The sequence below is a fragment of the Folsomia candida genome, unplaced genomic scaffold, assembly GCF_002217175.1.
Source record: "Folsomia candida strain VU population unplaced genomic scaffold, ASM221717v1 Fcan01_Sc002, whole genome shotgun sequence".
NCBI classification, from domain to species: domain Eukaryota; kingdom Metazoa; phylum Arthropoda; class Collembola; order Entomobryomorpha; family Isotomidae; genus Folsomia; species Folsomia candida.
In genome coordinates this window covers 14,390,399-14,413,353 of record NW_019091194.1, presented here as the reverse complement: position 1 = coordinate 14,413,353, position 22,955 = coordinate 14,390,399, and the positions used below count along the sequence as shown (strand labels likewise).

General features: G+C 37.1%; 3 protein-coding genes across 14 annotated transcripts; 1 reads left to right on the top strand and 2 right to left on the bottom strand.

Annotated features, from left to right (window-relative positions):
* Positions 1-3: 3 nt before the first annotated feature.
* On the bottom strand, positions 4-14,229 carry LOC110844665 (AMP deaminase 2). Of its 11 annotated transcripts, none has more exons than XM_035848467.1 (26): positions 13,644-14,229; positions 7,242-7,306; positions 7,027-7,184; positions 6,809-6,829; positions 5,846-6,005; positions 5,668-5,756; positions 5,473-5,567; positions 5,144-5,230; positions 4,710-5,051; positions 4,377-4,436; positions 3,842-4,001; positions 3,644-3,703; positions 3,421-3,550; positions 3,326-3,347; positions 3,064-3,239; positions 2,861-2,992; positions 2,662-2,777; positions 2,499-2,546; positions 2,310-2,436; positions 2,027-2,190; positions 1,867-1,952; positions 1,467-1,501; positions 1,218-1,391; positions 1,101-1,136; positions 791-865; positions 4-736 (listed from the first exon to the last, which is right to left on the bottom strand). In XM_035848467.1, the coding sequence occupies exons 1-26, from the start codon at positions 13,756-13,758 to the stop codon at positions 518-520; spliced, it is 2,952 nt and encodes a 983-aa protein (XP_035704360.1). In that variant the 5' UTR covers positions 13,759-14,229; the 3' UTR covers positions 4-517. The 11 variants fall into 11 exon arrangements, with proteins under 11 accessions (XP_035704360.1, XP_035704358.1, XP_035704361.1 ...); XM_035848465.1 differs by lacking the exon at positions 13,644-14,229 and adding an exon at positions 11,713-12,467; XM_035848468.1 differs by lacking the exon at positions 13,644-14,229 and adding an exon at positions 10,389-10,950.
* Positions 14,230-15,192: 963 nt separating this feature from the next.
* Positions 15,193-17,989, top strand: LOC118434647. The gene is made up of 5 exons (XM_035848654.1): positions 15,193-15,549; positions 15,733-15,960; positions 16,204-16,286; positions 16,637-16,726; positions 17,133-17,989. The coding sequence occupies exons 1-5, from the start codon at positions 15,346-15,348 to the stop codon at positions 17,737-17,739; spliced, it is 1,212 nt and encodes a 403-aa protein (XP_035704547.1). The 5' UTR covers positions 15,193-15,345; the 3' UTR covers positions 17,740-17,989.
* Positions 17,955-22,516, bottom strand: LOC118434646. 2 transcript variants are annotated; one of them, XM_035848652.1, is made up of 4 exons: positions 21,569-22,516; positions 21,097-21,506; positions 19,099-20,513; positions 17,955-18,409 (listed from the first exon to the last, which is right to left on the bottom strand). In XM_035848652.1, exons 2-4 carry the CDS (start codon positions 21,481-21,483, stop codon positions 17,977-17,979), a joined length of 2,235 nt encoding a protein of 744 aa, XP_035704545.1. In that variant the 5' UTR covers positions 21,484-21,506; positions 21,569-22,516; the 3' UTR covers positions 17,955-17,976. The 2 variants fall into 2 exon arrangements, with proteins under 2 accessions (XP_035704545.1, XP_035704546.1); XM_035848653.1 differs by lacking the exon at positions 21,569-22,516 and having other exon boundaries at positions 21,097-21,539.
* Positions 22,517-22,955: the final 439 nt, after the last annotated feature.

The following is a 22,955-nucleotide window of genomic DNA, read 5'->3' as shown; positions in this document are numbered from 1 at the left end:
ATGTACTATTCGTAATTTCCAACTTTATTACTAAATAGCATCATAACCTTCATAACATCATGTTCTTTTTATTAATAGCAGTTGGTCAGTAAATCTAAAAATCCGGAAAAAATTAATACATATATTAACATTAAAATCATTCTAAATATTTATTACATTATGCAATCTAAAAATAATCCCCAATGATTAGTTCATCCTGACACAGTTCGATATAAATTATAAATATATGTATTAGTCAAAATTTTTTAAATAATCACATCAGAGTTCGATTCAAATTGGCACCACATGGTTCAAGAAAGATTCATCGCAATGATTGCTGTATAGTAGTCAATATTTTTTCATACATCATCATTTATAGTATTTATACATGTATTATTTATTATGGGAACAAGCATCCACTGGCATCGGTCATGCCTATTACTTAGTACATACGTCATCACAGTGAGAGAGAGAGGTCAAGTTTAAAATAAATTGCTATCCCCCATCCAAACAGTGTCCTCAAATTGGAAATGCTCATTTATTGCATTCCTCGAAAAATGAAGCCTTTTACTTGTGGCTTGCTAATCCGCTCGACGACCTTGAATATATTTGCTAGCTCTTCGACTAGTGTTTCATGACGATAGCAGACGCGGATGTCGGGCACATTGGTCCTGCTGATGTCATTACCAGCGACGCCATCCTTTGTGTAATTGGGTCCCAACCAGTACTGTTTCACCTGAACGGAAATCATTGAAGACTGATTTTTACATAAATTGCCTCGGTATGTAATCAAACTTATAGTTTCTCAGACCTTGTGATTAAAACCGCTCATGATAACACTGTTCCTCGCGAGTTCACACATGTCACATGCACTCAGTTTCCAGACCTGGAAATATAAAACAATTATTAATTAATTTAAAAAGTTATTCAGATCCATACAAGTTATAAACATAACAACACGAGGAGGGCGATTGTGATCGTGACCTGCAGTGAATGTACTTACGCCACATGTTAAAGGTGAGTTAATATGTGGCAAATGAAGGACGGACTTGTGTATGTTGCTGGATTCTCCAGATATGCAACGCTAAATTTATGCAATACTTGGCTGAGTTTATGCTTACCTGAGCTGCAATGCTATACTCCTCCATTAAGGGTTCCTTGAGGGAGAAAATAAAACTGATGAAACTGAGAAAAATTATCAAGGCATGATTTTAGTTATGTACCACATATATATGTACCTTGGTGAAGTGGAACTGGAGTGGGTCGTCCGTTGATAAACTGATGCAAAGACCCCGTGCTAAGTACTCTGGGAGTGGATTCCGATTGTAATTCAAGAACAATGAGTTGTTGCTCAACGGCGACATGGCGATTCCAATTTGGGCCAAATAATATAAATATTGCAGAACGGGAACCTGTTCAACATTATTGGATAACGTTATCGTATTTATATGCATGCATGTACAATTGCCATTAAAGCATTGCTGTACCTTTCGCAGGAGGAGCCCATGAGAAATGTTCTCAGCTACAAAAGTTATATAAAAATAGTTAAAATTAGTCATTTTGATATTATTCGTGTATGTCGAGTCATAGTTGCACACAATACTGGGCAGATTTAATTATAAATGTGATACATATACAATTTTGAAATACTAGATTTAGGACAAATTGTACTTTAAGGTTTGCCTAACCCCAAATAATTTCATTTTTAAGAGAAATTATTCTTCTCCGTTGGAATCATGCAGTAAAATCAACAAATACTTGGATAGTAAAACTATTATTATTATTACCATACCCCGGACAAATATTTTTTTATCCTACCCTACTCGTGTTGAGCTCAACATGAGTAGGGTAGGATAAAAAAATATTTGTCCGGGGTATGATTATTACCCAGCAAATATGCAGACACCAAATGCTGAACGGGGCCAGCTTCTCCACAATGAGGGCGAAAAACAAATGTGTTGAGACCTCGCTCCCTATGAGCAAAATAATTGAAATATTTGTCAAGAAATAATAAGCGACTGGATTTTTTTAATGTATGTGAAATTACCTTCGGAAATGGTTCAAAATAGCCATATTTGCATACATATAGTACAAATAGTAAGAGTATGGGGGATTCTCCTTCTCCGCCCAGCGGTCAGGCGTTGGCACATTGTGATCAAAGAGAGGATGTTCTGGTTTACTCTCATCGTCAACAGAGTCAAACCCAATGACCTGGAATATAACACAAATATACACAAATTAGTGTATATAGTTTTCATGCAAATTAAGTAGTCCAATTAATTATACTACATGTCATAGATCATTATTATACATAGGTCTTGGGCACTCACATATTGCAGAAATCGATGCAAGTCCGGATGAGTGTTGGGGTCATTCGTCGCCTCAAAAATGGGCATGAAGATATTTTCTAGAATCTCTTGGAAGTTGCTAATCAGGTTCTTTGACTTGTAAATATCACTGTATATCAAATTATGTAATTAGTTAACTGTATTGGCATTATTACTGCTTACTACGCTTACTAAAGTCGTGGAACTTGGATTAACCATCGAACATTATCCGAGTACAAGCTGGAAGGAGGAGAAGAATAAATTACCACCAGAATATATAGGCCAACTAATTCTAGTCTAGCTATTTTTGATATGGTATTTCGAAATAGTTTGAATCAATAAATCAAATCTTTACTTGTTGGTGATTGCCCACTTGGCAAGCTTATCCCATTCATCCCTACTTCGACCATAGATTGACAGCCGTAGTTCAGCATTTTGATACTTGCTTTCGTCAAAGTCTGCCATCACCTCCTAAGGGACAAGTAAAAACAAAATGGTCATCGTGCTGTAGTTTATCTCATAAAAATTTCTTAAATGTACGTCATTATACGTACTTTAATAATGCGTGCAAAGTATCGTCCATCATTAAAGTTGTCGGTTTTAAGGAAAACTTCCCTCAGCCGGGATTCTCCGATTGGATTATACTTTGCATTGAACTTATCAAAGCGATGAAATGTGTTTCGATCCTGAAATTGCAAACATTTTATAAATGTGCATACACAACTGTCTTATGCAACTTTTCAAAACAAATTCATACAGCGTGGACATCCAACATATCGACCGTCAAATCATAGGCAGTCAAATTCATGGACTGAAATACTTCTTTCAATGTCATCAACTCCCCCTTTTCATTATGGCACACTTTTTCATCTGCGTGATTCTTTAGCGTTTTCTTGATAAAGCGAAGAAGGTGCTTCTGGTTCATACATGAGGCTACGTGACATGCAAAGAAATTAACACTAATGTTTTCAGCTATTTCTACCAAACCAACAATGTAAACTTATTTATTATGTGCATACCTGCATGAATATGAGTATCCACCTGATAATTAAAACAATTCAGAATTAAATTGATGTTTACAATTGAATAGTATGAAAAAACTATGTGTACGTACTTTGCGAATATTATAAAAATCTCGATGTGGTACATCTTTCTGAGCTGTCAACTCTTGAACCTCATTCAGCAGAGCATGGAGTTGATACTTGGAAAATAAATAGCTTAATCGTTTAAAGCAGAATGATTTCCTGAAAAATAAGACATGTAAAATTATATTTCAACATGTACAACTATAATGTTTCTGTCTACGCACACCTAATCTCGAAAGCAAATATACTTACAAGGGTCCATCAGCAATCATCACACAAAGAATTTTCATATCCCGAATGTACTCGTGGAGTCTGTGACATTAAATGAGCAAATTAATACGTCTTCCCACATGTTCACATACTTAGGACATACGTATGTACATATGTATGTATATATGTGTATATATGTATATATATATGCATGAATTTGCGCATAGTGCAAAGCTTTACCCCGGAAATGGATAGTTGTTCGGCTCCTCCTTTTGTTGGGCTTCTTCATTCGGGAAGACCTGGCACACCCCTTCTTTGAATTTCAAAATCCAGTTGAGACTTGGCTGGAACTCAATTTCCCAAGGGTTGTCTCGCCCGGAGGGTGGATGGATTGGATGGTCTACAGCATACAATGAATTAGACATTTGTGCCAAGACACGTATGACGACCACATAACGAGGACATCACAACGCAACACCTTAAGAACAGGGTCCACAAGGACTCGTTTATGGTGATAGCTTAACTAAAAAATAGGTAAATAGATGGGCAGATAGGTGGACTTAATTGAAACGTGCAAAGCATCCGTTCTGACAGTCTCTTATGCTTTTGTTTTGATTTTGCTAGGAACACATACAAACTCATAATAATGTTCAATGTTTCCATATGAGAGGATGGTAAGGGTTGTGCAACATGTTAATTGAAGCTAAAAAAACTAGGTTAGGACTGATTTGTGTCAAAAGTGAAAGTCAACACTGACAGACGGTAGTGAGACTACCTTTGGACTTCTTATAGTAACCCTTTTGTTGTACCAAACCATCCACCGTCCAGCTTTCCTCTAAAGAGTAAAAATATTGCCATTTAAACTTAAACGCTTAAACTTAAACAAATACCAAATTGAGCAGAAAGCACACGCATCCTAATTTACTTAGAATCCCAGATTGTGTTCTTGTCAGTAATATGTACATATTTAATTATTCAGCAACCAATAATCCTTCGTGAGAGCTAATATCGAAAAATTTTTGAGGCTATCTCAGACATTGGATCAATGTCAAAGGAGGTAGGTAAGTAGGTAGGTAGGAGAATGTTAAGGTTAAAGGTAATAAGGTACCAGCAAAAGGATCGTTGATGTGGAGCACTTCAGTTTCTTTAAGTTGACGTGCTTCTTCAGTCTTTGGAATGTCCGTGTCACTATTGTCTTCATCCACATACAAACTCTTTCTCGGTTTCATTTTAACATGGACCTGAGTGGGGTTGAGCAAGTCATTCTTAATTTGATCAACTCTTGACTCAAATCCAGATACAGAAACACGGGTTTTATCAATAGACTCAGAAGTGGACTTGAGCGTTTTGACCAACTTGTTTATCGAAGAAGTTAGACGAGGGTCAGTCTGGTTTGTGGTGCAAAACTTGGGTGCAACAGCAACAGTGTCACTCGTACTTTCTCCAATGCCTGTAGGTTAGGAAAGTTTAGAAGAAGGATTTTTTCAGCCACAAGGATGGGGTGGAATTGTGAAATGGAAGGAATGGAAATTTTATGGGTACCTTCGACGCCATGATCACAACGGTTTTTCTGGCATCGATCTCTAAGTTGCTCTAGTTTCTGAGTCATTTCTGCCAACTCTAAAACCGCTGTACGATATAAGATATACACAGGTCTGACAAAAAGATGAATAGATCAAAAAATTCTGAGTACGCCATTCATAGCAATAAAGAGAAAGAGAGTAAAAAGCTTCTTAAAATGTATACAACATGAAAAAGCTAAAAGTTCATGCGTACGAAATTTTGAATTTATAAAAAGATGAAATAAAAGATTCGTTGTCTGTACAATATTTATACCGACTTACAACAAATGGAATTAAGAAATTGCTTACCATCAATCGTCTTCTTATCATCATGGTGTTCCTGCACAGGCTGCTTCTGAGGTTGATCCAGAGCAGCAAGAAATCGTGAAGTTATGTTCAAGAAACTATAATTAAAGTATATTAAGACAATTAAGATATAATTGGCATTAGATTTTAGATTTGAAGGCAGAAACAACTCTAATACATATGTATGTATGTACATACCTTTGACGAGATTTGGCCATATAGTTTTCCCGAAGGCGCAAAGCATTCACAAGATATTTTGATGCATGAACCAGATCTTCATAGGGGACCTTTTGAGTACAAAGAGAAAGTTGGCACATCATCACTTATAAAATATGCTTATCATGGCTGACCTGTAATTTAGGAAAAATAAACTTACCCCGGAAGTGTCCTCTCCAGAAACGGAAACCCTTTGGAAATGAGGAACAAAATCAAATTCAAAGTCGTCCTTGACGCTACCATCGTGGTCTCCTTCGTCCGGTGTGACTCCGAGGGTTGGTTCAAAGCCATGCTGTGACCGCGCCTCGAAATCCTTCGCCCTGCAGAATTGTATGTAAACCATCGTCTTTAAGTATTTTTATTTAAAAAAACAGTCCAATAGTTGAGCGGTCTGTATAAGTTTTAAAGTTAATGTTTGTTTTCAATCAAAGTTTGACACTTTTATACATATGCCAGCAGCATTTGAACATCAAGCGTTGCGCATAGACCTATTCTATGAACTCCTCGAATGCAGCTAAAAAATGTTATGCTAGTAAATACGACTTGTAAGAAATGTAAATTATTATTTTTTGCACAATTATTTTTCATAAGCTGCGGATTCCTTGAGTCACAATGTCCAGTGAGCTCAACGCGTAAACTGCGACGAAAAGCATGGAAAACCATTATTTTATGCCATACGGCAAGTACTGCAACGCAATAAATGCGTCCCGAGTTTGCAAAATTTCTCGTAGGTCGCCTACACCACGATATCAACACGGTAGATATCAACAGCGTATACGTATGTAAGTACGGAGCTGTTTACTTCTTGATCTACGCATTATATACAAACGCCAAAATCCGGACAGGAAATGTACCAAGAGCTTCTTAACCAATAAACAAGCTTGAACCATTCCGTGTCAATTAATGATTAGTCATTGAAAACACAGTGAACTCTGTTATGTAAATTAAAATAATTTAAGGACCTACTAGATAAAATATTTAGTTACTTTGCAGTAAGCATTATGTAAAATCATGTATGTTAAGCTAAATGTATGGATGGATAGTCGTGTGGAGATAAATGTTGATTTTTTTGTGTGTTAAACGTTTAGTTGAGAAGAAAAGTTTCGAAAATTCAGAGGCTTACTTGACGTCCGTTTTGGTCTTGCTGTATGCCAGGCATAAAGAGGAGCAAGAAAAGTACAAGAAAATCCTTGATCAGATTGAATTTGATATCGCCTCTTTTTGCGAATATTACATATTTACAGTGACACTAATAAATAATACTACATAAAAATATGAGAAAATGGGAAAACAAAAGCACAAAAAATATCTCATTCTAAAGACGAAAGTATAATTAGTTACCTGATGCTAAGTTGTCGCTGAAGGGCTAATTTGGTCTCAATTTGTTCAATGGGAAATTGAGGCACTTCAAACGGGGTGGAAATCTCGTTGGCAATCTGAATCACATTGTTCTCTTGCATGAGAATTGTCCCAACCATTTCTTCATAAGTGTCGTCCAACTATTTAAACATAATGCTGTAATGGTTTTTGTATGTTCATAAAATAATAAAAGTTACCTGCGAGTGTCGAATTTTGGGGATTTGGAACGAAGTTGGACTCCCATAAGTGGGACTCTCACTCCCTAAAAGGTCAACAAAGTAAATAAATTCAGAGGTCAAATTTTACTTTCAAATTTGTATTTCTTATCATATTACATCATAACTAAATCATTTTGATACAAGACTGCTGACTTATCAAACAAAATATGTAAAACATTTTTATTATTATTATGTCAAACACGTTTATTTGCACGGTGCATACCGGATGGATTCGAATCGAATCCAGAAGATTCTGATATGTATTGTTCCCGTTTGCCCATCATGCAATCGAGCGCAGCTTTGAGGTCGGGAGGAAGCTGACCACTTTTTAGAACCCATTTTAGAATTCTTTCATCTCCCAAACCTTCCTCTATATTTGTATCAGGATGAGACACACCTTCCATATTTCGCTATGAATTTAACTACGGTATGCAGAGGAGTGATTGAAATGCAAGCAAGGAGTTGATTACAAAGAGCGACTGGTTGGTAGTTGTAGTAAGGAATGCAGTTAATAGGAAATATAATATTGGTCATTAACAGTATCAATATTGCATTCCACTTGAATAATATTGACAAGTTATGAACTTTCAGTTAATCCCGTCGTGTTATTAATAAATTATTTTTGGAGTGATCTGAAAACCCAATTAATGTTATCTTCAAATAACTAGGCGGCTTCCCACTTGAAGTGATATCGAATAAATATATGTATTAAATCAGCACTCGACTTTAAAAATTATGTATCGAGCTCTTGAATATGCTGTAAACCATGCAAAGGTCAGAAATTGAATGCCCGTGGAGCCAGTCCTACAAAATGTTTTATCCAATGAAGGATTACCAAGAAGGGGTTGGGTTTGTTATGGCATCGTTTTATTGTCTTCACGTTGTCTTCGATTTCTTGCCATATAATAATAATATGATAAAATTATCTCTCGGAGGAGATAAACAACATGTCGTGCCATGCAACGAATGTTTATCTACAAATGTACTTCAATTGGACTGGGATTAAAAATCTGTTGTGAATTTAAGCACAACTAAGTAATTGCCGTCGTTCAGAAGAGAAGACAACAGCTCAGAGGTTATGGATTTAAGTGCGAGGTAGTTGTTCTCTGTTCTACATTCGAAAGGTTTACTGTACTACGACGCCAACTCGACCGACCACAAACAACACGTTTATTTCCTTGGGAGGTTTCGTCTTGTAAAACAAAACTTTTAAATCCCAAGTAGTGATAAACCCAGTCAAAAATTATTTGAGGTATATATTTGTCATGTCTGTTTGTTTTTTGGTTCGCCTGCTCACGACTGTCAACTGTTCTCAATAATTCTTCTTTAGACTTGCACAACTTTAAAAACAAAAGTTGGAATAGAGACATGATACCTTAACAAAATTATATTCATGCGTTTCTGATAAACCCAAGGATAAAACCAAGATTCTCGTTGTTGTTGCCACATGCCAGGCTAAAGATGTACATATACTTCAAAAAAGGCAAAGTATAGCCTGCAGAGTTTCACTTTATGACGGTTTTTCTTATCAACGCAACGTTAAAATAGTCCTAATCTGCGTGGACCATGACTGGTCAGGTGAGCTTACCCAGAGAAAATTATGTCTTCAATGATTGGAGTCCAATCCAATGACAAACTATTTCTTTTTGAAATTGGTCAGAATTGTTTATAAATTCAAGTCACAAATATTTCAAGCGAATCGCAACCTTTCTGTTAAGGAAATCTGAAGCCGTGTTTCAAAAACTCTGGATGGGCAATAGAAAAAATACTATCTCGAAGGGCTGCAAAAGAGGACTGATGGGAATATAATATGACAATTCGATTATATGAGTTACCAGTAATCCATTAAATAGAACCAGCCAAATTGCTATTAGATCCAATATGATGTACACCAAAATCAATTTTTCATTCTATGTAACATATACATATATATATTCTGTCATGTATTATAAACAATGTACAAACGACCGATATTTGATGCAATATAACCATGAAGCTTTCATAATGAAGGTCTTGATAGATGAAGTCTAACAACTTTTGTCCAATTCGGCAAAACTCGTCATGCTTTCACTTTGTTTTAGGAGGAGGATAGGTTGTGCATCACGCAGCCCCAGATTTTGATGCTCTTTTGGGTATTTTGTAGTAACCAATGAGTATAGGAAAATTGAAGCAAGAAAAAGTGAAGCAGAGTCCGTTCCATGCGCTGCCACACCCCCTCACATACATTGTAATCACTGAAACTACAGAATTCAAACCCTAGTCAAAAATCCAATTTTTATCAGATTTTCGCGAGTTAAGCATTCTCTTGAATCAAGAAGGTTGTTTTAAATCCGACATAAAGTTCAATTTTTTTTAGTATTTTCCTGTTGAGAGTTGAAAAGCTTGAGATTAATACAAAAAAGGATATATTAATATTTGATATAATAAGGCAAACTTCCCCTTTGGTGGGTGTGACAGGCGCAAATGGGGTCATGGAGTCAAACCTCTTGGAGGTGCAGTACCATCATGTCGAAAGGACATCAAAACCTGGTACTGCCAACCGCACAACCTCCCCTTCTCACGATCAGTGGTGGTGACCCGAATAGGAATTTATACGAAACAGTAATGTAGCACAAATTACAAATTGACTGGAGCATGAAACACAATACAGGAGTATCATGTTCCTTTTGATATTGCAAATACCAATTTATCCTTGATTAGCTTGATCCCTTATGTCTTTTCCCTTTATTAGTGAAAGCTACTCGACTCTCTTGTGATATGTACTTTCATCGTATTACTACACAATAAAACTTGATTGCGTTCGATGGGAAACCTAATCGTACATAGTCTCATAGGACCTGTATATTAAAATATGCATTTAGCAATACAACTAAATCGCTTAATAATCTACCAGCAAAGTTTCTATTAGTGCATTCTATGGCACTAAATGAACCAATCACCGAGAGTACTTTCTTACTTATACGGGATTTATTAGCTAGTGAAACCATCGTACTTATTATCGGTCAAATAAGTGACATTGGTCCTCTGATGGTAACACATTGCGGTCGAATTGCCTAATTGAACCATAATTTCCACATTTCGTCGTAAATGTCAAGAACATTCCAAGTATATAAACAATAAGCTTACGAGCTCTTGACGTTGCATTCGCAAAGGGAGGAAGATCCACATCGCTATCAAAGGATGACTCTCCCGACTCTCCAAGTTTCTTAAATCGATATCCCCGAAACGACATGACTTTTTTATCCTATAACTTAATTTTTTTTATTTATGTTTTCCTTTTCCCTTGCTTTTCCCCCACTCACAGTTCAAGTAACGTATAACACACTATTACCATGTAGTCCAATCCGTTATGATAAATTACAACAACTCTCTCGGTCAGTACAAGTATAGTGCAGATATAGAATCATCCAATTTGTTTTGTCAATATTTCTCGGGTATGGAAAAAAATCTCAGGCGCAGAACTTTTTCAGATATGCATCAGTGTTTTGCAATTTTGATACTAATCAGATTAAGAAGTTAAGTCTCTGATATGTGAAAACGGTAAGTAAAGTGTAAACTGTATTGTAGTGTAGACTGGTGGATCAAGAAGATACTCTTGTCTTGGACGTGCCATATGCCTAATATTCAGTGAACATTACAAATATTCCGTAAACCTCATGAACCTAACGATTACACAGACTGATCCTTAAGTTTTGCAACACATGCGATTCTGAATTATAATATGCATGCAGCTGACTTTTCTGTAATATACGTACAGGTTTTTGTCAGAAGTTATTTTTGGATCCTGGTTTTTTATAAGTTTGGCATGATAAAAGACTTTTCCTCGCAGTTGGCTGCTTGTGTGATATGGAAAGAAGGCAACGGCATGCGCTTCGTATTATTCTTATCTCAGACATCTCCTTACCCTCAATTGACTCAAAATATTTGGTGGAGAGTAGGCGAGACGCGAGACAACAGTCTCAAATCAGTCATCGATGGGAAGTCACCAAGAATTTGAGACAATTAGCACTTCAGATATGAGACATATAACAAATTCCAAAATGGCAAACATTTACCAAAATTTGATGGACGAAATAATCTTTAAAAAATATTTTAGCCAAACTTAGCATATGCTCGGTGTAATTCGACGGAGAAGTGCTAAATACATGGGTACATGATGTGAGACTTCAAAATACATCAAGCTGGCAACAGTAACTTGAAACCCACATTACAAATTACAATTACTTGTAAAATTCCAAATACTAACTATATACGAGTAATTTTTGTTTACAAATGGCAATCACAATAGCATCTGAATAATAAAGTCCTATTTTTGGCCAGCAATTAGTAATTTTACCAATTTTCCGAGAATAATTTACGACATGAAGTGTGGTTGGTGTTTAAAGCATACTTTTATATTTGGACGTGAAATTAAACATTCAATCATGAAAAGAAAACCAAGAAATCTAACCTTTCATCAACATAAGACTTTCAGCCAAATCTCCAGATACGGAATGGTCCTCACTTAGATTACTCTTCCTCCCACTAATTCCAACCGGTTCGGAGGTAGTTTTGTCCCCATTTTGACCCAAGGTTAGGTCAATCTTAGTTTGCAATGGCATATTTACGTTTGATGAGAAGTGTCGTAATAATTCGAGGAAATAAACAAGAGATCACAAATAACAGTCTGTCAGAATCGGAGTCTGTCTGGGATGTGCACAAATATTGTATCAGAGTTTACTGAAAACAGCAAATTCCTACTATCACTTATTGTATGACAAATATGAACTACTGATAAATATGACGTGATAATCCCTCAACTCGATCAGTACCACTCAATGGAGACTTATTATTATATTACTTCTGCTCCTTGCAAAATTTCAGCTCAGACAGAACAGACGTCGGATATATGTACATGCATATATATGCGATATTATTATACAAGTATATAGCACTCGCAGCACCACTGTTAAAAAACTTGAGTGTTTATTGTGTTATTTGGGCACCATTGTGTTGCATCACCCGACGCATGCAGTGGTTCTGGCTATTCTTGCCGTACAATACAACTCGTGCAAAAGTTGTGAATAACACACGAGACGACTGAAAGTATTATTATGATTATGATTAATCAAGATTCCAAAGGACGAGTGGTGAAAAGTCACTCTGCTGCGATGTCTGAACCTTATTTGTTTCAAGCAGTTACTGTTTGAACAGGAGTCAACGTACCAAATGTTGTATGAATGGAACAACCATTATTCATCGTCTGATATGTACGAGTAATACCCTTCTGAAACCCATGTATACTTCTTACACCAGTTGATTTGATTAGGAAATCCTTTATTAGACGAATATATATTTCGAGCAAGTGAATTATGCTTCGCGTCAACTTTTGGGAACGTGACAAAGTGTGTATGCACTTTAATACTTGAAGCAGATGGAACGGAATATTACAAGAGATTACTAAAAATCTGAAACAATGTCGATTCATTCGTAACGACTGGTTATTAAAAACACTTGAAGCTTATTGGGAACAAACTCGTTTATTGAAAGCAATTTATTTGGTAGCCTATTCACTCACTCTGTATTGTGGAATAAATGCATAAGATACTTTATGACGGCTATTTGTTTGTCCGTTAAACTTGTTGTACTCGATATTAGGTATTTACATGCATTGCATGCACTTAACGGATGTCACAATATCTCGTATTCACTAAAACATGCAAGGCTACTTGCACAGGAGAACCACAAATATTTAGTTGCATAATAGGCATAGTTGGCGTTTGCCTGTAGAACTGACAGCATTTTTATCCTGAACTTCCCGAAAAACTACTGGAAAATTATTCTCGCCCCTTTTATATGCTTCGACTGCTACATAAATTGTTTGAAGTTATAATACACGACACCATGCGAGTGTGGAGTAGGAACCTCGGAAAATATGTGACCCATCCAAATTTAAGCTAATTCATAAGCCATATCTTGAGCTAAATTGAATGATCAAAAAGATGACTCGATGATATTCGCAGTTGGATGACTGCCGGAAATTTATCTTCATTTTGTGTGAAGCACCTGGTTCCACACTATATGACTAAATGACTAATGATTTAATAGCCATAATAATATGCATGCTATACATGTATTATTCACAATTTAGGATATGATAAAGATATGATATCAACCGTATCCCATTCCCACATCCCGTATCAATCGTACATATTTTGGTATTTTGCATGTAACCCATGCATACCTTACTTCCTCTAATTTTGCAACCGTACGCAATTAAATTTTTGCTTCATATATATTTTTTGTTATTTTTGTCTGCATGCACAATTCCACCACGTACATGATGGAATTTTAATCAGACACAGTGACTTATGCATTAAACAAATGGAACAAATGACATACCTTCTCGACGACGGAAGAGAATGTTGGGCTCACCATCGTCCTCGTCATTTACTCCAGAAACATTGGGATGGATAGCAGTTTGTGTTGCAGAGTTGTGATAACTTAGGTTCGACATTGACTTATCTCGCAGGTAGCTCTAACAAAGTGATGATCGATGACGGTGCTCTCGTGTTAACAAACAACTCGTCTTGCATAAATATATTGATTATATAGTCTGGCTTCTTGTCCTTTTGTTTCCTCGAGACTTTCACTTGGACAAATGCACTCTCAACAATAGGCTTTTCAGTTGCTTTTATTCAACTTGTAATATAAATGCGGATTTGTAATCACTTGGTTACAACAATTAGACTCTTTAATTATTAGTCGTGGCACAGTTTACAGCTTGTTTGACTTAAAAGTGCACAATAATGATATGTTAGGCCCTTGCTAAATGCAGTACTCTACGGATGAAGTGAAGGGGTTTAGCATTAATATTCGACCACTACTTCGCACCACTGCAACAGCATAAGGCAATGTTCACGGACATCGGGAGCAGATGATATGGGGAGAAAGAGAGTGGTGTTGATGAAAGCAGGAGAGAGTATGATTAAGCACTTATCATTGGCAGCAAGTACCCGACCGAGAGAGAGAGCGAGGTGAGAGGAAAGTATGGCACATCGCTTTCGGTGTGCAAAACCGTCTTTATTCAGTGCGTCGACGTCCCAACTTTCCCGAATCCAGCCGACATTACTTGAAGCAAAGAAAGAAATAAATAAAATGTAAATAAATGCATTCAATCTTTATCTCAGGAATGCAGATCTGCTTATGTTGCCTCTTTCTTAATTGGGAACACAAGACGTGGAAAATGTATAAAGTTTACATAATTTTTTTTGTCAATTGGCGTTTAGTTTTTGCATGCATCGTCATAAGATCGAATTCACATTTTGCATGATTCTTCAAACTGTAAAATATCTCATGAATCACTCACTGCACGTAAATTCTCGTATAGGTACTAAATAAATTCTGTTTAATGTATCCCATAGGTTAGTTTCAACAAGAAATTCATATTACATTCATATTGCTATTGCATGCTGAAATATCTATATGCAAGTGTATTTTGACTTTTTACATTTTCACTTCATACAACAATAAAAAATTTACATTAATTTATTTGTGAAATAGTTTTTGCAAGGGTAACTTAATTATTAAAATTAAAATTATGCATCTATTTTTTCCGTAAAATTAAGGTAGTCTTCTACCTACGGATGCAAGCGAAAATGAACGAATGAAGAGTTTTTCAGCACGTTTTATTAAATAGGTATATACAATTGCAAGAATAAATGGAAAATTTATTAATAAAACGAAATGTATTTATATTTTTTGAATGTTTTTGTGTTTAATAAATACAAAAATAAATTCCCCGAGTTTCCTTCCGGTAGGAAGATTGAGGCAACGTTCCTCGTTGTAAAGTAATGCTTAAATGTAATAATATAAAACCAGTGGCTCGTTTTTCTCCGGTAAAATTTTAATAAAATTTTAGTGGAAAGAAAATTCTTATCAAAATCTTTTGGAGCATGCCGTCTCTTTGGAATTAAATATATTGTTATGGAGTTCCAATTTCTTGATACGAGTTTATGCAGATAAGGGGGTGAGCATTTCCAACAGGAAATAACATTTTATAACTGACTCATATTGCGTGTGAATTGCTGAAAATCATTGCAAAATGAGCAGTATATCAGCAATCAGTTCTCCAATTCAAATGTCTCAATCGAGAGCTGATGTTCCCAAGTTTGCAATTATACTGAACGGAATGAAAGCAGAAAACAGCATTGGCCCGCAAGTTCCTTCCGTTCTGACGCAAGATCTGGTGCAAACAAAGGATGATGGAAAATACAAAGATGTTGGACAGCTTGCCAAAATACTTCAAGTATGCAAAAATATTGTATAATGTGTTATTCTACTTTCACTTTTTTGCCAAACAACCCATGAGAATGAGATGTCTGAAGGATCGTAGGCTCCCATCACTCTGTTTTCATTATATTATCGGAAATTCTATTGTTATTGTTTCCGAAATTGTGTCTTTAAGTTTCCTCCCCTTGTTTGACAATAGGAAAAGATTAAACTTCACGCAGGAGTTGAGGCGTCATTGTTTACTGGAAAGGAAATCATTGAGGAGAACCCGGCCGCATTGATTCCGCTCATGTTTCGTGTCGCAGTTGAAGAGTTTTCAAAAACTTGTAAAAACGAATTTAAAATCATTGAATGTCGGCATGAGACCAAGCTGAGTTCAAACTGGAAACCTTCCCTCTCGGACATATTGATTGCTCGAAAGCATCAAGTAAGATTATTATTACGTGTAATTTTCTACAGAGAAAGTGCTTACTTACGCAGTCATCCTTAAATTCTATGATACTCAAAGTTTATGAGGGAGAGAGAGAGATAACTAAATTGCAATAAGTTTCAAAACACTAGTTTATTGAGTATTATTATGAAACTCATGAACTACTACATACATGCATACACTAGTAAAAGATGGTTTTCTAAAGTTATTTAACGATCAATTTCTTTACTTTTGAAATAGGTCATTGTTGTGGATCTGAAAGAGTCGTTTCTTCCATATACGAATTTTGCTTATGCAATACTTCGTCAACTAGATCGTGAATGGTAATCAAGTCATAAAACTCATGAAAGTCAAGCAGTAAATACATAGTTGCTCGCATGCACAACACATAATTTGATTGGGACTAAGTAAGCCCTGGATTTTCCTTGCTCTTTGTATTTCTCTATAATAAATGAAACTGCGAGTCTTTGATTTACGAACGAGATATCGGTCCGTGAATTTGATGAGTTTGGCTGGTAAGACGACGACGACGAAGAAATAATAATGCGCTGTTTATGTGACGCCATGAGGGAAAGTATGCTTCCCCTACACTATTTTGATCGAAAAGATGTGAATGAGAGAGGAGACGGTGTCTGATTAGTTCCCTTTCATTGGATTATTTATTATTCCTCAGGAGGATCAAGATGCCTCGATGTTTGTTTCATCCCAATGATGTGTGCACTGTAGAGAAGCCCAACAAAAATTTGATTATGGTGTCCCCGTCGTAAGTAAATGTCATTTATTTTCTAAGAAATATGGAAATACGTGCTTGTATGACATACATACTTGAAACTTTTATTCCTAAATATTTCACATATGTATTTACATTGCTTAGGTGACTTTTTTTATGAAAGTTCATCTACATATGCTCAAATGCAAAGAAAAAGGCAAAGGTGCATGAATATCGTCTGATTATAAAACTTTTATTCACTTTTTATCTCTTCTTGTTAAAGATTAAATGGAAAAAGGTTTCTTAGAAAATTAACTTTCAGTCAAACAATTGAAAAATTTTCCATAAGGTTATTTATAAAAAAAAAATTGGTTGTAAGTTGTGCGTTAAATGGCACATGTACATAGATACGTGTATGTGTATGTATTATAACTTACAAATTACACATTCATGTATACAGAATGCCTGATGGTGACTTCAAACTGTCCGGAATTGCAAGTCCGTTCCAGTACAAATTACTCACCATGTTCAAATTGGGCTGCATGGACGCCTTAAAGAACCAGTTACAAATGAGAGACCTCCGCATTGGAAAATTTGAAGACATTGTCGCAGACATTGCCCGAATTCGAACCATTTACAGACGGGCCCAACGCTGGTTACTCCTGGGACAAGAAATTCAGATCGGTTCTGATTCCTGCATGGAATTGCTCAAACAGATGGAATCAGTCCTGAGTGCGAATCTGACCACGGCAGCCAATATCGAAGACATTGGACAGCGGCTTTTCTCCTCAAACACGGATGAATCCGCGAAGCAGCAAGGAAACCGGATGGATTTCAACCGTGAAGAAAGGTTTCCTTCGCAAGGTGCAACCACAGCCCAGCAACGCGATGCCAAGGGCGCTGACTTGTTTCCGGCGTCTAACACAAAATCATACTTTGACCTATCTCCATCCGGAGACCAACCACCAGCTCATAATTTGTCTGCACAATTCTCGTTGGCGGACGAAAAGCTTCGAACGCAATTTGAAAGAATTGAAATGATGCTATCGTCTGGAAATCGTGAATAAAATATTCAGCTGCATGAACCTAAATAAATAAAATAACCTGACATGGATATACATATGTACACGCGTATTTATTATAACAATACATATATATAGAAATATGCATGACCAACTCGTGTACAATTAAACACTAAACGCAAATAATATAAATGTCTAAACACCTTTTGTACATGTATATTTGTATGCATTGCTGGACAAAGGAACAACTGAAAATAGAATAATTAATAACAAAACACAAAATCAACCAAAGAAATCTTCAAATTCGGCATCTAATTCTTCCTTTGTCGGTACTTGTTTCGTCGAAACGGACGTCGAAAGTGAGGACCCTTTAACGACAGGTTCATCCCCCCTTTTGCCTGGGTTTCCCCTCTCTCTCTCAGTTTCTGAGTTGTCTGATTCTGAGTCGTCAAAATTCAGTTTGAGACGGCGAGATTTAATCTTTGACGTTAATTTTGATTCTCTTGTCTCCCGCATCTTCGAATCTGATTTGCCAATTTTGTTATTTTGAGCGATCTTCTCATTACCGTTCAGCCCGGAATGATCTGCTCCTCCGTCTTCAGCTGAATTTCCTGTTGTTTGTCGCATTTTTTGCGATGTCTCATTAGTTATGGAGAGAGGAGGGCGAGGTGAAGGAGGCAATGCATCCGATAAGGGATGCAGCTCACCATCATCACTACAATACAAATACATAAACAGTGGCAATAGTAAAAGTTTCGACTTGACTACACATATAGTAAATAGTATTTTGGTAGGAATAAAGTGCATTTATATATCTGTCTCGTTCCTTACTGCGACTGGAAATTATTTACAACATCAAACGGATCAAGGTGCCTTATTTATTGTCTTTGACTGAGGCTGACGTGAGACGCTTGACAAGATAAAGTACTTTTGATAGAGCTGAAAGTGTTGTCTCTCTTGTTTAATGTTCGTAGCAATAAAATCATCATTTCAGTTCAGTCTCTCTTTATTGTATGCCTTGCGTTTCAGGAGTGAAACTTATTTCATCAGAGTAAATATTATGGAAAGATAGAAGTTTGCTTTGTTCGGCTAATGGGTTATGACGCATTCATTTCCCGTCGCTGCCACTACAACTGTTTCCCTTACGATACTGCAACGGTCATGCGACAATCTTGAAATCTGTCTCTCATTTGCCTCCAAGGTGCTCAGGGAGTCACGTCCCACTAATTTCGACTAGGTGAATAAAAGATCAAAGCTGGTCGACATACTTATTTATAAGAAACTGCTGTGCCTTACTTATTATTAATTTAAGGCGAATTTTGGCGACGTCAGGAACTCGAAGGTAACGAGCGTTTGAAGGTGCTTTGCATAATAGTAGGAAAGGTGTTCTTTAAGATTATCTACCTGCATGTTGGCAAAGATGATGTCCCCATATTAATAATTTGCGATGAATTATGATCCAGTTTCGCTAAATTATTGCCAAACTCTGCTGAACCCGCATTGCTTGGACCATGTGCATATTTGTCAACAGCCGTGTCGAAAGTTCTTTCTTTCTTTGGTTCTTCGTCGATCTGTTCATCAGTCGCAGTTTGGATTCTTCGTGGAGATTGTGGCTGGTTCGGGAGAAAGGGTGATGATGATGGTATTTTGCTGATATTCTGTTGGATTTCTCCTTGCTGGGCTTGTATAGACTTTAGTCCTGCTTTCTTCTCAACAATATTACTCACCTCATTATTATCATCCTCTTTACTTTTCACTTCTATGGCATTGCCCGCTCGAGTAATGTTATGCTGGTTGGAGGAATCGTCGTCGTCGTGTATCCGTTTGTGTTGCATAGATTCTGCAGAGGCCTTATTTTTGTGGTAAGTAGAATCCATCAGACTGTCTCCTATGCTGTGCAACGAGCTGTCATTGGCCATGGAGGAATGGTCTCCTTCCTGATCTGGTAGATAAGTCGCATCATTTGCATCAACATGGTTTCTCCCTTCTTCCTCTACCTGCATGGAACCAGTGGCAGTGGCACCAGGGAAAGTTTTCCCCGTAATTTCTTGGCCATTCCCATTGGCATCTGCTCTGTGAGGCTCATCGTCAACAACATCAATGACAGTTAGGCTTTCTTTTGTTGCGAGAGGGACATTGCTCGTTTTGGGATTTCTTGCATTAATGGAAGGATTCTGCTGCTGCTGCTGGTGTTTTATTGAAGTGGAGTCTGACAAGGATCCGTCTGTGGAGACGCTTAGTATATAATTCGAGCCCCGAGATTTTGGCAGCAGCACAGAAAGTGAAGTGGTGTCTGCCGAAGTTTCGTCAAAATGCTCTTCCTCTTGCTTCTGCGGATGATTATTATTACTACGATACTCTGGTTTTAAATCCGCAGATTCACTCGTAGTGCTGGAAATATCATCCTGAAAGGCTAGCTTCTTGGTAGGGCCCTGCTTTCCCGTGCTGGGCACGTATTTCGAAGGAAAGGTACCGGTTGAAGGTAAACCGTTGATGGGGTATTCTCCACTAATTGAGATCAGACCTCGGTGATGGCGGTTACGTTCTTTATAAAAGTCCCGAGGGTGACCATCAGCAGAGTCTTGTTCAGAAGCTTGATCAAGAGGGATGTCAATATTTAGGAAACTTGTCTTTCCTTGATTCAGTATTGGCGTAACTGGACCAGTAATATCCGTGTTCGACGAGGTTGAGGTCATCGTGACTGAATTCTCAACTCTTTTTTTGCTGGAAAGGGATCTGCTTTCTCCGAAATTACTTTCCGATGCCCCCCTGTGATTTCTGTGGGTCGAATATTTTCGGACGAGGTTTTCATATTCATTCTGAAAATGTAAAAACAATGTATAATGTAAACTACTGCCTTAACTTTGTATATGCATTTTCCTTTGGGTATTTTTATTTCTTTAATATATTTTAGTTCTAGGTTGTGACTTATGTCAATCCATTCTAGCAAAAATTATGGACGCCATTTGTGCAAAGAAAAAAGGATTGTTCTAAACGTGCTCAGCTTCAGCTCACTTTCAGAAAATATCTCAAAGCATTCCCCTCAATCTCCTGATAAATGTAGCCATTCAATCAAAGCTTTCAAGTGTCAGTCAGATATAAGAAGTAACTTTATAGCTCTGCAATTTGCCTACCCTTTTGTTATTGTCGGAGCTGAAAAAAACTCCATTTCTTGTCCTTATTTATTATTCCATGTATAAAATTTTCAAGAAAAATATATTTTGATGCGAATGTCCGTCAAACACATGCATACACTCTGTCGTACATGGACATGAAACCGGCCAAGCTTAAACGTATGTATATCCGTGTATTAAAAGGAGTCGGCATGATGTGGATGGAGAAAGCGGTTGGGCTGACGAGTACGTCAGTCGAGTAGACGGAAGTACATGTTCTCACACTTACTCTCATCATCCGAAGTCGTTCAGAACGAGCTGCGAAAATCGACGCATTTGTTTCCAATTCCTGGAGTTTATCCAAAATTGAGGCATTTCTAGCACGTCGTGGATCCTGATCCTCATAATTTCGCGGATTTGTATTAGTGGGGTTGGCCAGAAGTTGACTTTTCTCGGATAAATGACCAAGTTGAACACGAGTGGTTGTCTTTGGCTCCACTCCACTGGCTGAAACGGGGACACTTGTGTCCTGTGTCCACAACCGTTGAAACTCTTCCTCCAGATTAAAGTGCTGACTCTCGTACGTCTTCAATTCTCCTTGAAGTTGGGACATTCTCTCGTAAAATTTAATGGAGTCGCTGTACGAGGACGGTTTCCACATTACTGCGTCTGACATTCTGTAGAGCTGACACTGGATTCCTTGCAATAAAGAAATAATTCAGTTTTACGCATTCCCCGACAATGGTACGTTGTTAGCTTACTTAGTTATGTATTTAGGTTCTTGGGGTACCAGTTATTTATGAAGCTTATATGTCTGCCAATGAATATAACTGACTTTAATAGTTCATATGACACGACGATGAAATTATTACTAATTATTTATAATCAATAGTAGAATTGTATTTCAAATCAATCTCAACAATATTTTCAAGGAAAAATTTTCGAGAAATTTGAGAGAAACACTTTTCCCCCTTTAGTTACCAAGGTTACAAAGGGACAACAAATCATACCCAACGCTTCAACGCTGCTGAACGCTACATATGTTGATTTTCATGAAAATTCATAAAAATGTAGCATTTCAAATTATCTAATCTCAGTAATAGTCGAAAATATTTTTACTGATATAATACCAATATTGTTATCTAAGTAGATACATGAGACTATTTACAAAAATGTTGCAATTTGTTTGAATTTTTTGGGCACTTTGCCTTAATTCCGAACAAAAGCTCATGCAAAATGTTTAAGCAAATAATAAAAATTCCAAATAACAGAATGCAGTCAATTGACACCAAGTAAAATAAGACCCTTATCCTCTCGTTGGCATACTTGTATTTCTGTCTGAAAAATTTTCCCGTTCATTTTTATTACCTGTAAAAATGCGGCCATGTTGCGTGATCGCCCTCATCTCCAAACCCCGACGAGTGTACATACGTATAACAGAACATTGTGCATAGCAAAAAACCGAAAACCCATTAGATTAGCATCTCTCAATTTATTACCAAATTGTTATGAGCCACCTATTCCAGCCAGAATGCCATACAGACCTTCATAATACGTCCTGTGCAACCCAACACCGTCGTCCTCTACCCATCTCGACATTTAATAAAAGGAATACAATATTTGTATGATTCAAATGCAAACCACTTTTGCTCTGCCAATGTACTACGTGTTTGCTGTGCCTGCAAGCATTGGAATTGCGCTGATGTTACCACTACAATAATATGGTATGCATGACACGCCATTTTTTGCACTCTTGCCGTATTGAGATTCGAATTCAAGCTGCATAGCATCCAGAACATGTACCAGACATACACGGCTAGGTTTGGACCTCTCCGTGTCATATATACTGCGTGGCAAAGTGTAATAACTCTACCATTAAATTGCTAACCAATCCAACAGCATCCATCATCTCTCTCTCTCCACATCACACATGCAGGCATACGTATAATTCTTACTTACGACGTGTAATTCGCGTCGCTGTTATTGTTCGCTGTCCCCCTCGCTTTTTTATTATGCAACGTAGGAATGGCGAGAGTAAAACGTAGCGGCCACAGCGAGATGAGAAACACAATGCAAGAATCACGAAGATCGATTTTACTACAGAATGCGCATGCCATGGTCTTGTAATGTATTGGACGGGTGTGCAAA

Coding starts and splice junctions, on each gene's coding strand:
- LOC118434646 (XM_035848652.1), bottom strand. CDS start 21,483: ATGTCAGACGCAGTAATGTGGAAACCGTCCTCGTACAGCGACTCCATT. Junction 20,514..21,096: donor AACGACTTCGGATGATGAGA/GTAAGTGTGAGA, acceptor TTACATTTTCAG/AATGAATATGAAAACCTCGT. Junction 18,410..19,098: donor TCATCTTTGCCAACATGCAG/GTAGATAATCTT, acceptor TTTGTATTGTAG/TGATGATGGTGAGCTGCATC.
- LOC110844665 (XM_035848462.1), bottom strand. CDS start 7,666: ATGGAAGGTGTGTCTCATCCTGATACAAATATAGAGGAAGGTTTGGGA. Junction 2,993..3,063: donor ATATGTTGGATGTCCACGCT/GTATGAATTTGT, acceptor TTGCAATTTCAG/GATCGAAACACATTTCATCG. Junction 2,191..2,309: donor TGCATCGATTTCTGCAATAT/GTGAGTGCCCAA, acceptor GTTATATTCCAG/GTCATTGGGTTTGACTCTGT.
- LOC118434647 (XM_035848654.1), top strand. CDS start 15,346: ATGAGCAGTATATCAGCAATCAGTTCTCCAATTCAAATGTCTCAATCG. Junction 15,550..15,732: donor AGCTTGCCAAAATACTTCAA/GTATGCAAAAAT, acceptor GTTTGACAATAG/GAAAAGATTAAACTTCACGC. Junction 16,287..16,636: donor CGTCAACTAGATCGTGAATG/GTAATCAAGTCA, acceptor ATTATTCCTCAG/GAGGATCAAGATGCCTCGAT.